General features: G+C 48.2%; 1 protein-coding gene across 2 annotated transcripts in view; it reads right to left on the reverse strand.

The window, feature by feature from the left end:
• The window catches only part of LOC104641730 (repulsive guidance molecule B-like), a 62324-nt gene extending 59667 nt beyond the window's left edge, over window positions 1-2657 (reverse strand). The window contains exon 1 of one of the 2 annotated variants that reach the window (XM_075739041.1): window positions 2489-2657. In XM_075739041.1, the coding sequence (XP_075595156.1) occupies window positions 2489-2594 (106 nt within the window). In that variant the 5' untranslated portion in view covers window positions 2595-2657. Of the gene's footprint in view, window positions 1-2178; window positions 2461-2488 lie in introns of those variants that run through there. The other variant, XM_075739042.1, reaches the window with a different exon arrangement.
• Between the last annotated feature and the right edge of the window lie 14843 nt (window positions 2658-17500).

Below are 17500 nucleotides of genomic sequence, written 5' to 3' on the forward strand. Positions count from 1 at the left end.
AACAGATTAAAAGCATTAACTCCTGGAAAAGAAACGCTGGACTCCTAGTTGGCAAATGATAAGCATAAAATTGCATCATCAACTTTTTAAGTTAAATCACTTAGTCAATAAGCAAGTTTTCATTTAGTCTTTCAGTGCTTTACGTGACAAGTTACTGAACTTTTAAACAGAATCTTGTTCCTGAGAATGATGTGGTTAAGAAGTGATACAGGTTTAGACACGAACTGAATGAAGCACAGATCAGAGTTTCTCTTCTTCGAGAGCTCAGGGAGGGGGAAAAAAAAAAAAGTTTAAATAGAGTTTATGGCCAGGCCATAAACTCTATTTTCTTTACTTCCCTGGCACTGCCATAGCTAAAGCTTCACTGCTTGCTTTCTGGAATTAAACAGTGAGAAAACCCACAGCTGTTTGAAGCTCAAGTTACCAGCTAGGTAATCCAAACACTGCAATAGCACCTCTTACAGCATAATACAATAATAACACAAGGGGCAAAAAAAGTACCTCTCCCCATCAAAACCTGAAGTACTTATCAGATGCACGTAAACAGACACACAGTTCAGGTTACATTAAAAAAAACCCACCCATACCAAACAGTCACACCTTATCTGATCACTAAATTTCTGCAAAGATGATATAATTACCATCCCAGCAAGCAAACTGGGATTTTTACAGCCCTCTCTTCCACAGCTCACAATCTGAAATCCTTCCAGATTTTCATGGCAGTTAAACTCTTAATTAAAAGACTGGTGTTAGCTTTTACACAAAGCAACTCATAAGGGGTAGAAACAAAACAAACAAGGTTGCACAATGTATTAAAGGAAACATAGATGCACACATTCCACAGGGATTAAAACTAGGTCAACAGTCAAATGATAAATCAGGTTCTCTCCCATCCAAAGAGCAGAAGATAGCCATAACAGCAAATTGAACTTAATAAAGAATACTTGCAAGACTTCATGTAATTGCTGTTCAAGCACCAAAAACATGCTGCATTATTCCTTTTAAGACCAATAAAATTCACTGTGAATATATTAATCTGTGATTTCAAACGGTCATAAAACAGATTTATAACACAAAAATACTTAGAGAAGCACATAGAAGTGCAAACAAAGAGAAAAGATGTTCCTTTCCCTCCCCTCAAATCCTCCTCTTTACACTATTTCCCAACTTTTTTTTGTGTGTCCTCAAAGTAAAATAAGGCTGAATTCAGTTTGATTTTAACAGTCCAATTAAAATATTCCTAAATTTGAGAAATGGGGGGTGAAAAAGGACCAAATAATAATGTTAGACCTTTAATTTTTAAATGCAGTTATTTTCTGCAATTCACAGTGATGAGAGGATATTAGCAATTTCTCTGCTTATCCCCTTAGCTAACCCTCCTGTGATTCAGGACTCGCATGACATACCCAGAACATCCAGTCTGTGAATTTGGAAAGGGCAACAGGTGTTTTGCCTATGATAGGTATCTAAAGCAAATACCCTGTCAAAATCCCAACACAGTAGAAGCAGCCTTTAACCTACAGCCAAGCATGACCACGAAGCATATGAGTAACCAATAAGTTTCTCAGTACATCTTTGTGAAAGCAATATGCAGCTTTGCTAAAGAAAAAAAAAATTAAGTTCCGTGTTTTAAGGTACATGGTCACAAAGTGAAAAGACCTATGCCAAGCAAACTGACATAGACCATGCCAGTTCAGAGCCTGACTTTCAAAGCATCAATTTTTTTTAATTACAATTTGTGATATTTTAATCACATATAGTTTAGTCTAGGTGAGCAAGGCAAGTTATCAAATAGCAAAACAAATCTACCCATTCAAGCCCCCTTGCAACTTTAGGAAAATTCATTCTACTGCTTTCAGTAGGCTCTTAGTATGGGGGTGTGGGGTGTGTGTGAAACAGCAATCTGACTAAATCCAGATGACCTAAACCTGCACTTAAAACATACAATTTATTTCACTAGAGTTATAAATGTTTAAAAGCACTCAAACTAAAGAGAAACACTTTCACAGAAGTAAAGCCAATCAGATCACTTCTGAAAGAAAAATACTTTAGGCAAGCACTATCAGTGTATCTTCCACCTTCTCCCCAGTTTCCATTAAGTCAGGCAAATAGTTGTTCTATCAAGAAAACCCACAACCAAAACCCAGGGGAAAAAAAAAAACAAAACACAAAAACAACGTTTTCTCCAAGTCCTCTGGCTTGCTGCTGTACAGCTACATGCTGCCCTGTTCCGCAATCACTATTTCCAGCACGATATCAGTGTTTTCACACATGTTTTCCCCCATACAGCGCGCTTCTGACAGACGTTTTCCTGAGGATACCACTCACAAACTCCGCATCGACCCGAACGGCATACACACCAATACACATACTCACCACCCAGCCACCCCTCGGTCCCGCCTATGTTAAAGTCTGAGGTACACCTGTGCAGGCGGGCGTAGTCCCTTGTCGAGATTCGGCTCCTCCCTCTCCAGCCCGCCCCCCATACCTGTGCTCAGCAGCAGCCCCAGTACGGCGATGGGACCGAAGGTGGCGGACGGCAGGCGGCGTGGCCACTCAGCCTCGGCAGTGCAGGAAGGCACTGCTCTCCCCATGCCCGTCCATGCAGGTCCCTGGGTTGGAGGCGGGACGGGGCCGCAGCATGAGGCGGCGAGCGGGATGCCTCCAAAGGCGTAGTGACGGGCAAAAGCTGCTGGGGCGGGGCGGGGCGGAGCGGAGCAGAGCAGAGCAGATCAGCGCGGCGCAAGGAGATAACGACAAACGGAATGAACTAGAAAGGACAGCAAATCCACTCCGCTAAACACACTGGGCCAACCTCCCCACACCAACCTTGCTGCTTCTCCGTCCCACCTTCCGCCTCCCATTAGCTAGCCACCCCATCCAACAGGCCCCAAACCGTCCCCATGGGTCCGGCCCCACCCCCCGTCGCACTAGAGCTGATTCAATAAGTGGGGAGGGGCCTTTCCCCCGTTGCTACCAGTGTCTTGCCATGTGCCTTGCGGAAAAAGCCTCTTCTTTTGCTAGACCGTCTTCCCTCTCCCGCCGCTGTTAGAGAGCATCCGTGGTCCGCGTTAAGCATAGCGGCAGCGCAGGCAGCGGCCGGCGTCGCAGGAGCGAGTGAGCTGCCTGCCTCAGTGTGCTTGCTCACTCATCTTGCTTTCTTTCCCCAGTACTAACACAAAGGGAAGGGATGTGTTTTTAATGATTGCGTGATCTTTCTGCCACCTATGGAAAACAATCGAAGAGGAGGGAAGAGAGGAAACAGGAAGCACAAGCAGACTTTTTCCGGTGGTGCGAAGATGCTGTCTTGCCTGGTGTGCTCCTGTCCTGCCCGCAGTTGGCACTTTTACCTGCCCACACCTGTACCGTCCGCCGGGCTGTCCCCGGCCCCTGCCCTGTAGGAGCAGCCCCGAGCAGTCTCCTTCAGCCGCTGCGACGACTCCCTGCGCCCTCCCTGCCACCTTCCGGCTCTCGACCGCCTTCAGCCACAGCGGCAGCGACCACAGGTAGTGTGCTCCCATACGGTAGCCACCAACGCCCCCGTATTTGGGGGCTGGGAGCCCGCCTGACAAGCCGCGTACACAGCGCAGCACCCCCCACCACCACACACTCCCACCCCCGCGGTTTGGATTTCCCCTCTGCTGGGCTGCCTGCCGTCTCTTTTCCTTTCCGTTTCTGCTGTCAGGTTCCTGTTTATGTTGGGTGCCCAGTGCTCGGGCTATTTGTCTCCGGAGCGATAACAGTGACAGATTGAAGCGCAGCTGATGTGCGGAAAATCGGACTCCACAACTGGGAAAGTTGTAAAGTAGGTATGTTTATTCAGCGCTGGGCAGCACGGGGGGTCATCCCACCAAAATCGTGCGCACCTTGCGACAATTCCCTTTGAATTTTATACAACAAAATGTTACATATTCAAAAAGCACCTATACATATTCATGATCTTTCCGTGGAAAGGCGGTCTTATTACAATGAGTTCATGTCCATTGTCTCCGCCTTTAACTCCTCTCAGCTGCGCACGCGCAGTGCCTCTTGGTGGTCGTGGGCCGGGGTCTTAGGGATGAAGGCCGTATGTCTTCCTCACTGTGCACTTTTCACCTTCACCACAAAACTTACTCAGACCAGTTCCTAATTAGCAGAGAATCCTCCGTGTTCATTCCATTCTGATTTACTACCTCCTTATCTTGTGATTGGTTACAAAAATGCAAGCAGAGCGAAGGGTCATCTTGACCCTTCCTTACGCTAGTTCTTGTTAAAACATCTTACGTAAGGGTTAAGATTACTAGATATGTGGCTTAAGCTAGTTAATGGTCCTGCCATTTCCCTTAAGTGTTAGTTCCCTCTATCACAGCTTCTGGATAGAAATCTGACCTCGCAAACACGGCGATTGCATGTTAACAGTCAGGCAGAAGGGTGAACAGGGAAGGGAAAAACTTCCCAACTTGGCCTTGTGGTCAGTGAAGTCTTGGGTTGGGGAATTAAGAAAAGCTACAGATCCAACCTAACAGTCTTTCTGTGGTCCATTACATTTTCACCCTGAGCTTGCTACACAGTGTTTCAGAGGAATGGATGCACCTCTGCTGTTTTTTGGGGTTGGGGGCTGTGCTGTACTTGGTAGAGGCATTTTGACATGACCAGCCCTTCTGCCAAAGGAAGTGCCAAAAGATGGTTACACAACACCCAGTACAAAGTGCATGGTGGCTGTGTAGGAAGTCTGTTATGGATGGCAGAGGACTGAGCCTGCAGGATGGAGCCAGAAAGTTAAACTGGGAATGCCAACCTACAGTGTGCTCAGAATGAGCTCAAAAATATCAGCCTTCATTTGAACAGAATCTACTTGATTCTTCACTCTTTCAGGAGGTGCTCTTGGGAAAATTTTTGGTGTCTTCCTGTTAAATGCTAGGTTCCTGCAACATCCAAGTATTGCAATATTCTTCAATAAGAATTCTGGCATGACAAAGACATTTAATAGGTGTTTAATTTAGCTGTAGGCATGGAGCTTATTACAAAAAAATGGCAACTGGCCCATGCTGACCAAGGAGAGAGGCTAGGTTATAAAGTATAGAATTACAAGGGTAATTTTATTCATGCACATGAAGTGTCCCACCCAAATTGGGGGTATTGGGTTTCCATGGCAAGGTTTTGGTAGTGGGGGGGCTACAGGGGTGGCTTCTGCGAGAAGAGCCAATGACCCGCTGCTGGCCAAAGTGTGTTGGGTTTGCGTGGCAAGGTTTTGGTAGCGGGAGGGCTACAGGGGTGGCTTCTGTGAGAAGCTGCTAGGAGCTTCCCCTGTGTCTGATAGAGCCAATGCCAGCTGGCTCCAAGACGGACCCGCCGCTGGCCAAGGCCAAGCCAATCAGCGCCTCTGTGATAACATATTTAAGAAGGGAAAAAAAAACAGTCGGAGGGAGCTTTTGCAGCCAGAGAGAGGAGTGAGAAGATGTAAGAACATCTGCAGACACCAAGGTCAGTGCAGAAGGAGGGGGAGGAGGTGCTCCAGGCGCCGGAGCAGAGATCCTCCTGCAGCCCGTGGTGAAGACCATGGTGAAGCAGGCTGTCCCCCTGCAGCCCATGGAGGGAGGATGAGGGGGTGTAGAGATTCCACCTGCAGCCTGTGGAGGACCCCACACCTGAGCAGGTGGAGGCACCTGAAGGAGGCTGTGACCCTATGGGAAGCCCAAGATGGAGCAAGCTCCTGGCAGGACCTGTGGCCCCGTGGAGAGAGGAGCCCACGCCAGAGCAGGTTTGCTGGCAGGACTTGTGACCCCGTGGGGGACCCACACTGGAGCAGTCTGCTCCTGAAGGTCTGCACCCCGTGGGAGAGACCCATGCTGGAGCAGTTCATGAAGGACTGTAGCCTGTGGGAAGGACTCATGTTGGAGAAGGTCGTGAAGGACTGTCTCCCATGAGAGGGACTCTATGCTGGAGCAGGGAAACGATGAGAGGAGTCCTCCCCCTGAGGAGGAAGAAGCGGCAGAAAGAACGTGTGATGAACTGACCGTAACCCCCATTCCCCGTCCCCCTGTGCCGTTGAGGGGGGGCGGAGGTTGAAGCCGGGAGTGAAGTTGAGCCCGGGAAGATGGGAGGGGTGGGGGGAGGTGTTTTAAGATTTGATTTTGTTTCTCATTCCTCTACTCTGTTTTACTTAGTAATAAATTAGATGAATCCCTTTTCTAAGTTCAGTCTGTTTTGCTCATGACGATAATTAGTGAGTGATCTCTCCCTGTCCTTATCTCATAGAATCATATAATGGTTAGGGTTGGAAGGGACCTCAAAAGATCATCTAGTTCCAACCCCTGTGCTGCGGGCAGGGACACCCCTCACTAGACCACGTTGCCCAAGGCCTCATCCAACCTGGTCTTAAACACTTCCAGGGATGGGGCCTCCACAACCTCTCTGGGCAACCTGTTCCAGTGCCTCACCACCCTCACAGTGAAGAATTTCTTCCTAACATCTAATCTAAATTGACCCTCCTTCAGCTTGAACCCATTACCCCTTGTCCTGTCACTACACTCCCTCATAAACAGTCCCTCTCCATCTTTCCTGTAGGCCCCCTTCAGGTACTGGAAGGCCACAATTAGATCTCCCCAGAGCCTTCTCTTCTCCAGGCTGAACAATCCCAACTCTCTCAGCCTGTCCTCATAGGAGAGGTGCTCCAGCCCTCTGATCACTTTTGTGGCCCTCCTCTGGACTCTCTCCAACAGGTCCATGTCTCTCCTGTACTGGGGCCCCCAGAGCTGGATGCAGTACTCCAGGTGGGGTCTCACAAGAGGGGAGTAGAGGGGCAGAATCACTTCCTTCGACCTGCTGGTCACACTTCTGTTGATGCAGCCCAGGACACGGTTGGCTTTCTGGGCTGCAAGCGCACACTGCTGGCTCATGTTGAGCTTCTCATCAATCAATACCCCCAAGTCCTTCTCCTCGGGGCTGCTTTCAATCCATTCCTTGCCCAGCCTATAGTCGTGCTTGGGATTGCGCCGACCCACGTGCAGGACCTTGCACTTGGCCTTGTTGAACTTCAGGCGGTTCGCACGGGCCCACCTCTCCAGCCTGTCAAGGTCCCTCTGGATGGCATCCCTTCCCTCCAGCGTGTTGACCACACCACACAGCTTGGTGTCGTCGGCAAACTTGCTGAGGGTGCACTCGATCCCACTGTCCATGTCGCTGACAAAGATGTTGAACAGTGCCGGTCCCAGTACTGACCCCTGAGGAACACCACTTGTCACTGGTCTCCACTTGGACATTGAGCCGTTGACCACAACTCTTTGAGTGCGACCATCCAGCCAATTCCTTATCCACCGAGTGGTCCATCCATCGAGTCCATGTCTCTCCAATTTAGAGACAAGGATGTCATTTGGGACAGTGTCAAATGCCTTGCACGAGTCCAGGTAGATGATGTTAGTTGCCCTTCCCTTATCCACCAACACTGTCACCCCATCATAGAAGGCCACCAAGTTTGTCAGGCACGATTTGCCCTTAGTGAAGCCATGGTGGCTGTCGCCAATCACCTCCTTATTTTCCATGTGCCTGAGCCTAGTCTCCAGGAAGGTCTGCTCCATGATCTTGCCAGGCACAGAGGTGAGACTGACCGGCCTGTAGTTCCCTGGGTCTTCCTTTTTTCCCCTTCTTAAAAATGGGGGTTATGTTCCCCCTCTTCCAGTCGGCGGGAACTTCGCCAGGCTGCCACGACTTCTCAAATATGATGGCAACCCATAAGCTTTTCGTTATACTTTTTCTCCCCTGTCTAGTGAATGACGGGAGTGATAGAGCGGCTCTGGTGGGCACCTGGCCCCCAGCCAGGGTCAACCCACCACACAAGGCCAAGCCAATCAGTGATGTTGGTAATGCCTCTGTGATGACATATTTAAGAAATGAGAAAAAAACTACTGTGGTGACTTCAGCTGAAGAGAGGAGTGAGAATATGTGAGAAACTCTGCAGACACCAAGGTCAGTGAAGAAGGAGGGGGAGGAGGTGCTCCAGGCGCCGGAGCAGAGATTCCCCTGCAGACCATGGTGAGGCAGGTTGTTCCCCTGCAGCCCATGGAGGTTGATGGTGGAGCAAATATCCACCTGCAGCCTGTGGAGGATCCCATGCCGGAGTAGCTGGTTGTGCCCAAAGGAAGCTATGACCCCACAGAGAGCCCATGCTGGAACAGGCTCCTGCAGGACCTGTGGACCTGTGCAGAGAGAGGAGCCCACACTGGAGCAGGTTTGCTGGCAGGACACAGCACTTGTGACCCCATGGGGGACCCACGCTGGAGCAGTTCGTGAAGAACTGTAGCCTGTGGGAAGGACTCACGTTGGAGAAGGTCGTGAAGGACTGTGTCCCATGAGAGGGACCCCATGCGGGAGCAGAGGAAGAGTGTGAGGAGTCCTCCCCCTGAGGAGGAAGGAGCAGCAGAGACAACGTGTGATCAACTGACCGCAACCCCCATTCCCTGTCCCCCTGTGCTGCTGGAGGGGAAGAGGTAGAGAAATCGGGAGCAAAGTTGATCCTGGGAAGAAGGGAGGGGTGGGGGGAGGTGTTTTAAGATTTGGTTTTATTTCTCATTATCCCACTCTGATTTTGATTGGTAATGAATTAATTTCCACAAGTCTACTCTGTTTTGCCCCTTGTGTTATCACTGTTTTGTATATTCTAAGTACTGTTGTTGTTATTTTCCTGTCCCTTTGCTGTGTCAGTAAACTGCCCTTATCCCAACCCACAAGTTTTACCTTTGTCTTCCGATTCTCCTCCCCGTCCCGCCGGGGCAGGTGGGAGGAGTGAGTGAGTGGCCGCGTGGTTCTCAGCTGCCAGCTGGGGCTAAACCATGACCTTAGTGGCCATGAGAATGATTTGATCTATGTATTCATCATTGCTATCACATTCATATCTCGGGTGCTATCTCCCGGGAATTATTAGGAATCACACTCTCTACCTTTTTTTCCTGGAGAACCAGTCTATGGAGGAGATGGGAGAATACTTTCACCTTCACCTTCCCTTTTGCCTTCAGGCTAGTTACAATAGCTCTTGAGAATTTTGAATATCCTTGGTATATTCAGACCACCATATTCCTATTGCTATGTCTCCTGAATGTGTTTCAGGTCTTGTTTAACCCTAAACAACTATTTAAAAACATTGCCCAGAGATCTGCCCCAAGGCTGGATAGTAATGAGTGCCAGGGTGTGTGGGATAGCATGGGCAAATGCCTAGGACAGTGGGCATCTCCAGCATTTTGGAAATTCACCCCTGAATATGTGCAGAATCCTGAAAAGCTAGTAGAATATTTGGAAAAAGTATGCTGTCACTCTGGCAATTCCAGAGACACACAAATCACTGCAATGTGCTGGAGCCTGGCCCATGCCTACTGAGCTCTGTTCAACACTATTCAGTACCCTCAAAGGGAAGAGAAGGTCTCTGGATCTGACAACAAAATGACACTGTGGCTATTCCAACTGCCATGACAAGTATGCTGTAACCCTGGATATTCCAGAGACACACAAATCATTGCAATAAACTGGAAAGACAAAGAGGGACCAACAGTGGATAAACTGGCTAGCCGACTCGGCCAATATGAAGAAAATCCCTCTTCCTCCCTCATCTCAGCTGTGGAGAATCTGGTCCAGCAACTCAAAGAGGATAGGTCCTATTCCCTAACTGTACAGACCAGTATCTCAGCTATTAGGAGTAAGCATTACTCCACTCAAGAGAGAGGATATATAGAGTGGTTTTACCTGTGTGACCAGGGAAAGAACATGAGGAAGTGGGATGGAAAACCTATCTCAACCCTAGAGGCATGAGTACATGAGTTGCAAGGAAAAACAATCACAAAAGGGGATTCTTACAGGAAAAATGCTGCTCCAGTTTCCAGCGGGCAGTCCCTCAGACCAAGTGGAAGGCCTGATCGTACTTATGATCCTCTTGAAGAGACTTCTAAGTCCTTTTTGCAAGAAGTGAGTAACGAATACAATGAGCAGGATTAGAGGGCGCCCTGCCTCCAGCCAGGTGGAGGAAAGGGACAATAGGGTTTATTGGACTGTGTGGATTCGATGGCCTAGCACATCAGATCCACAGAGGTATAAGGCTCTAGTGGACACCGATGCACAGTGTGCTTTAATACCATCAAGCTATGAAGGGGAGGAACCCATCTCTATTTCTGGAGTGACGGGGGGATCCCTACAGTTGACTCTGCTGGAGGCTGAAGTGAGTCTAACTGGGAATGAGTGGCAAAAGCACCCCATTGTGACTGGCCCAGAGGCTCCGTGCATCCTGGGCATAGACTACCTCCGGAAAGGGTATTTCAAAGACCCAAAAGGGTATAGATGGGCTTTTGGAATAGCTGCCTTGGAAGCGGAGGAAATTGAACCATTGTCTAGTCTGCCCGGTCTCTCAGAGGACCCTTTTGTTGTGGGGTTGCTGAGGGCCAAAGAACAGGTGCTGATCAGTACCACAACGGCGCACCAACGACAACACAGCACAGAGACACCATGATTCCCATCCATAAGCTGATTCATCAACTGGAGAGCCAGAACCCGTTCACCCTTTAACAGTCCTATATGGCCAGTGTGAAAGTCCAATGGAGAGTGGAGACTGGCAGTAGACTATCGTGGCCTGAATGAAGTCACACCACTGATGAGTGCTGCCATGCCAGACATGCTGGAACTTCAATATGAACTGGAGTCAAAGGCAGCCATTGGTATGCCACAATTGATATAGCTAATGCATTTTTCTCAATCCCTTTGGTGACAGAGTGCAGGCCACAGTTTGCTTTCACTTGGAGGAGTGTCCAGGACACCTGGCATCGACTGCCCCAGGGGTGGAAATACAGCCCCACCATTTGCCATGGACTGATCCAGAGTGCATTGGAAAAGGGTGAAGCCCTGGAACACATGCAATACATTGATGACATCATTGTATGGGGCAACTCAGCAGAGGAAGTTTCTGAGAAAGGGAAGAGAATAATCTATATTCTTCTGAAAGCCAGTTCTGTAATAAAACCAAGTAAGGTCAAGGGACCTGCACAGGAGATCCAATTTTTTACGAATAAAATGGCAATATGGATGCTGTCAGATCCCAATGGATGTGATCAACATAATAGTAACTATGTCTCCATGAAATAGCAAAAAGGAAACACAAACTTTCTTAGATGTTGTTGGTTTTTGAAGGATGCATATCCCGAACTACAGTCTGATCATAAGCTATCTCTGTCAGATGACCTGAAAGAAAAATGATTTCAAATGGGGCCCTGAGCAACAACAAGCTTTTGAACAAATTAAGCAGGAAATAGTTCATGCAGTAGCCCTTGGGCCAGTCTGGGCAGGACCAGATGTAAAAAAATGTACTCTACGCCGCAGCCAGGGAGAATGGCCCTACCTGGAGTCTCTGGCAGAAAGCACCAGGGGAGACTCGAGGTTGACCCCTGGGGTTTTGGAGTCAGGGATACAGAGGATCCGAGGCCCGCTACACTCCACCTGAAAAAGAGATATTGGCAGCATATGAAGGGGTTCGAGCTGCTTCAGAGGTGATTGGCACTGAAGCACAGCTCCTCTTAGCATCCCCAACTGCTGGTGCTGGGTTGGATGTTCAAAGGGAGGGCCCTCTCTGCACACCATGCAAATGATGCTACATGGAGTAAGCGAGTCGCACTGATCACACAGCGTGCTCAAATGGTAAACCCCAGGAATCTTGGAAGTGATCATGGATTGGCCACAATACAAAGATTTCAGAATATCACCAGAGGAGGAGGTGACACGTGCTTGTGGGGCTCTGATAACAAGTGAATGTCATAAACACCCATCTTGAATGAGGGAGTGTCGACCAAGGGCAGAACCTGCAGAGGCAGGGTGCCATCTTGGGAGCCCATCCCCCTATTCCTGAAACATGCAGACAAAGATCGTCTGCCATGCATGCGTGCCCGCGAGGGGTCATCGCTCAGTCAGTCCCAAAGGGAGGGGGACAGTGAGACTCCCACAACCCGCCAACACATTCCTGAACATTCTGGAACATTCTGGAACATTCCTGAATACATACTGCACCTGCTCAGTGGTGACAAAACCCCATCTATGGGGAGAGCACATTGGGTTATAAAAAGGGGAAACAAGTTTTCAGCGTGTGCCTGCCACCTGAGGACTACAACTACAAGCAGAGAACATCGCTGGATCCAAGGGTGGTGGTATTTTTTCTCTTCCCTTTCTTTCTCTTTCTCTCTTTCTTTTCCTCTCCACCACTCTCTTTGTATTGGGTCTGGCTGAGATGGAGTTACTTCTCCCCACAGCAGCCCTCCTAGTGCTGTGCTGTGTATTGGTAGCTAGCAAGGTGTTGATAACACACCAGTGTTTTGGCTACTACTGAGCAGTGCCAGCACACATCAAGGCTGTCTCTCCAACATTTCTTTTCCCCCTCAGCAGCAGGCTGGGGGTGGGCAAGATCTTGGGAGGGGATACAGCCAGGACAGCTGACCCAAACTGGCCAAAGGGATATTCCATACCATATGACGTCTGCTCAACAATAAGAAGCTGAGAGATAGGGGGAGGAACAGGGCGGGGGGCATTTGTTGTTTTTTTTTACAATGTTTGCCTTCTGGAGTAAGGAGTATGCGTGCTGAAGCCCTGCTTCCCGGGAAGTGGCCGGACATCGCCTGCTGATGGGAAGTAGAGAATAATCTTTTGCTTTTTGCTTTGCTTCCGTGCGTGGCTTTTTGCCATTAAACTGCCTTTATCTCGACCCACAACTTTGGGGTTGTTTTTCCATCTTATTTTCTCCCCTCCCTGCCTTGCTGAGGAGAGGAGTGATAGAGCGGCTTCGTGGACACTTGGCATCCAGCCGAGGGTAAACCACCACAGTCTCTAACTTCATTTTCAGCACATTAGGGTAATATTGTTGCAAGTTTTGCTAAGCTGTTATCTTTTGTGGTTCTGCTGAGTTTTAAGTAAATTTGTGATTTCTTTGAACCTCTAGAGTATTTATCGTTACTCCTGATTATCGTGCAGAGAATTAAAAGTTAACCTCTCCCTTACCCACTGAGTGGAACGGGACAGTGCTGAAGAGGCCCCACTGTATAATAAACTGCCAGAAGATGAGAAACCATATGCCCTGTTCACTGATGGGTCCTGTTGCATTGTGGGAAAACATCGGAGGTGGAAGGCTGCTGTGTGGAATACTACATGATGAGTCGCTGAGGCTGCTGAAGGAGAAGGTGAATGAAGCCAGTTTGCAGAGGTGAAAGCCATCCAGCTGGCTTTAGACATTGCTGAAAGAGAAAAGTGGACGGTGCTCTATCTCTGCACTGTCTCATGGATGGTGGCAAATGCACTGTGGGGGTGGTTTCAGCACTGGATGCAGAGGAACTGTCAACGCAGAGGCAAACCTGTTTGGGCTGTCTCATTGTGGCAAGATATTGCTGCACAGCTAGAGAAGCTGGTTGTAAAAGTATGTCATGTAGATGCCCACGTACCCAAGAGTCGGGCCACTGAGGAACATCAGAACAACCAGCAGGTGGATCAGGCTGCCAAGATTGAAGTGGCTCAGGTGGATTTGGACTGGCAACATAAGGGTGAATTATTTATAGCTCAGTGGGCCCATGACACCTCAGGTCATCAAGGAAGAGATGCGACATAGAGATGGGCCCGTGATCGAGGGGTGGACTTAACCATGGACGCTATTTCACAGATTATCCATGAATGTGAAACATGCCCTGCGATTAAACAAGCCGAGCAGTTAAAGCCTGTCTGGTATGGAGGACAATGGCTGAAATATAAATGTGGGGAAGCCTGGAAGATCGACTACATCACACTCCCACAAACCCACCAAGGCAAGCGCCATGTGCTTACAATGGTGGAAGCAACCACTGGATGGCTGGAAACATACCCTGTGCCCCATGCCACTGCCCAGAACACTATCCTGAGTCTTGAAAAGCAAGTCCTGTGGCGACATGGCACCCCAGAAAGAATCAAGTCAGACAACGGGACTCATTTTCGGAACAACCTCATAGACACCTGGGCCAAAGAGCATGGCATTGAGTGGGTGTATCACATCCCCTATGTCGTGGTTTTACCCCAGCCGGCAGCTGAGCACCATGCAGCCACTCACTCACTCCCCCCTGGCAGGATGGGGGAGAGAATTGGAAAAGTTAAAGTGAGAAAACTCGTGGGTTGAGATAAAGACAGTTTAATAAGTCAAGCAAAAGCCATGCACACAAGCAAAGCAAAGCAAGGAATTCATTCACCACTTCCCATGGGCAGGCAGGTGTTCAGCCATCGCCAGGAAAGCAGGGCTCTGTCACGTGTAACGGTTACTTAGGAAGACGAACGCCATCACTCCGAACACTGCCGCACCTCCTCTCCCTCTTCCCCCAAGCCCCATATAAACTGAGCATGAGGTCATATGGTATGGAATATCCCTTTAGTCAATTTGGCTCAGCTGTCCTGTCTGTGTCCCCTCCCAACTTCTTGTCCACCCCCAGCCATCCCACTGGCAGGGCAGTGTGAGAAGCAGAAAAGGCCTTGGCTCTGTGTAAGCACTGCTCAACAATAGGTCCATAGAACAAAAACATCTCTATATTATCAACACTGCTTCCAGCACAAATCCAAAACATAGCCCCATGCTAGCTACTGTGAAGAAAATTAACCCTTTCAGCTGAAACCAGGACACCCTATCATGCACCAGCCTCTGGGAAAACTGAATGATACAATGGACTGTTAAAGACTACCCTGAGAGCAATGGGTGGTGGGACCTTCAAACACTGGGATACACATTTAGCAAAGACCACCTGGTTAGTCAACACTACGGGATCTACCAATCGAGCTGGCCCTGCCCAATCAAAACTTTTACGTACTGTAGAAGGAGATAAAGTTCCTGTAGTGCATATAAAGAATATGTTAGGGAAGACAGTCTGGATTACTCCTGCTTCAGGCAAAGGCAAACCCATCTATGGGATTGGTTTTGCTCAAGGACCTGGGTGCACCTGGTGGGTGATGCGGAAGGATGGGGAAGTCCGATGTGTACCTCAAGTGGATTTGACTTTGGGTGAGAATAGCCAATGATTTAAATTCTACAATGTTGATTGCTACAAAATATTGCATATCATCACTACTATGATTGCTGTATGCCATAACAACAGTTACAGTAAGAATCACCCAAATTAATGAAAGATGAACTTTGATGAAAGTGAGCAAAGTGCAGCGATGATGGAACTAGAACTGATTTCAGCAACCGACACCCAGCAACTTCCTCGAGACTGACATCCTCAGCCTGCAGACTGTGAGCGTGGACAATGCCAGATACATCAACTACAAGCTCCAGATGCAGCATGCAATAATCCAGCAGCACACACCATCTCCCCTGCCCTGAGAGACTGTAATGACAGACAGAGCCCAAAGTCATGGACTAAATGAACTCAATGGACATTTTAGAGGGATGGCCCATAGACTAAGGGAATGATATCTGTGTGTACATATCAAAAGACAGGAAAGGTGATGGGGATTAATTGGAATGCATTGAGAAGTATAGGACCTGGGCATGATGTATATGGTATGGAATAAGGGGTGGATACTGTCCTGGTTTCAGCTGAGATAGAATTAATTTTTCATTTTAGTAGCTGGTGTAGTGCTGTGTTTTGGATTTAGGATGAGAATAATACTGATAACACAGTGATGTTTTTAGTTGTTGCTAGGTAGTTGTAGTGTTTACACTAAGTCAGGGACTTTTCAGCTTCTCGCGCTCTGCCAGGTGTACAAGAAGCTGGGAGAGTTACAGCCAGGACAGCTGACCCAGACTGGCCAAAGGGATATTCCTTACGATATAACGTCATGCTCCTTATAGATATAACTGGGGAGGCTAGCCGGGAGGCAGATTCACGGAAACAGACTGGGTGTCGAATTGTTTTATTTTCCTTTCGCATGTGGTGAGCAATTGTATTTGTGCATCACTTGTATTATTGTTGTTGTTGTTATTCTCTTCCTTTGCTATCCTATTAAACTGTCTTTATCTCAACCCACGAGTTTGGGGTTTTTTTGCCATTCTCCTCCCCATCCCCTTGTGTGTGTCGGGGGGGGGAGGAGTGAGCGAGTGGCTGCATGGTGCTTAGCTGCTTGCTGGCTGGGGCAAAACCACACCACCATGCTACACTGGATGTTGAAAGGAAACATCCCCTCTATGCATCATGCAACCAGTACTACGTGGAGATAATCTGGGTGCTCTCTGAATGGTAAATTGAGTTATTGACTACTGTACTAGATCAAGCATTCATATTAGCTTTAAACTGATGAAAATACTGATGAAAGTAAAAAGTCAGCGAAATTCCTCTAATTGGTGTCCTTAGAGTGAACTGTCTCATTATAATATGAAAACCACACCTCCAGTGCTAAAAATACCCCCTCCCCAGATAAAGACCCTTACTCGCTGAACATGCATAGTGAATTTAGAAAGTACTGTGTCTTTAAATCAAAGTGAGCAAAAAGTTAAGCAATTGTAGTTTAGAAGGTGTGAATAGTAGGCAGGACTAACACCCTGGACTGTATAAATATACAATGGAACTGTAACTGGTGTGCTAGCTTTGTGGGAAACTACCTAGCACCCATTTTTGCACAAATATGGAATAGACAATATCTTGTCTCTGTGTACAAGACTGGCTTATTGCACACCGGGCTAATGAACCTGACTTAAAGAGACAACAGCTAGACATAGGAAGAGCACATGAGGAAGCCAAGAATTTTTACTCTTTTGAAAAAATAAAAAACAAATCTAAAAAACAATGGTTCCATCTGACAGAATAAATTATGAAAGCTTCTGTAGCTTAAAAGCTTACCTTCTAGAAATTACTGCCTATATATTGTTACAACTTACAGTCAGGCAAGGCTTTAATGGCTATGGGAACAGCCAGTAGCTGTTTTTTGATAGATATATGAAAATCAGTATGATGCTGGAAGTAGATCATACGGAATTAGTTGCCAAGGAGAGCCATCAAAATAAATAACTTGGCTCTTTAAAATGTAGGAAAACATTCAGTCAGTCACCGAGGGGAGATACTCCAGAGCTGGCCCGACCCGCAGCAGAGCGGCAGATCTCGGCTTACAGGGGGTTTTCCTGAGGCAGGGAAACGCCAGGGGAGCAGCGAGACCTGTCAGTAGCTGGCAGGTCTTGCGAGAGACGCTGATGAGGCCTGGGCGTTGCCAGAGCAACCGCGGCCGCCCCCACACCTACAAAAGGCAGCCTTAGGAAGCATGAGCGACTAGAGTGGGGTGTGTCAGTTAGGGTGTGGTGCAGTAGTTTGTATGGAAGGGTGCCTTTTTGAAGAAGGGGCATTCGACAGGCCAAGTGAGAGAATTGAAGTACACATAACCCAGCAACCAGGCACCATTCTGTGACCATCTGTACAGGTCAAGGGTGCTCATCCTACCTGACCCTTGAGGTAGAATAGTGGGCATTTGTCTGAGAGCAAAGGCTGCAGCTCCAGCCTGGGAGTCTGTACCATCTACCCCAGTGGTGGCCAATGCCTCCACCCAGATGGAGCTGCTAAAGGGAGAA

Source organism: Balearica regulorum, chromosome W, assembly GCF_011004875.1.
Source record: "Balearica regulorum gibbericeps isolate bBalReg1 chromosome W, bBalReg1.pri, whole genome shotgun sequence".
NCBI lineage: Eukaryota > Metazoa > Chordata > Aves > Gruiformes > Gruidae > Balearica > Balearica regulorum.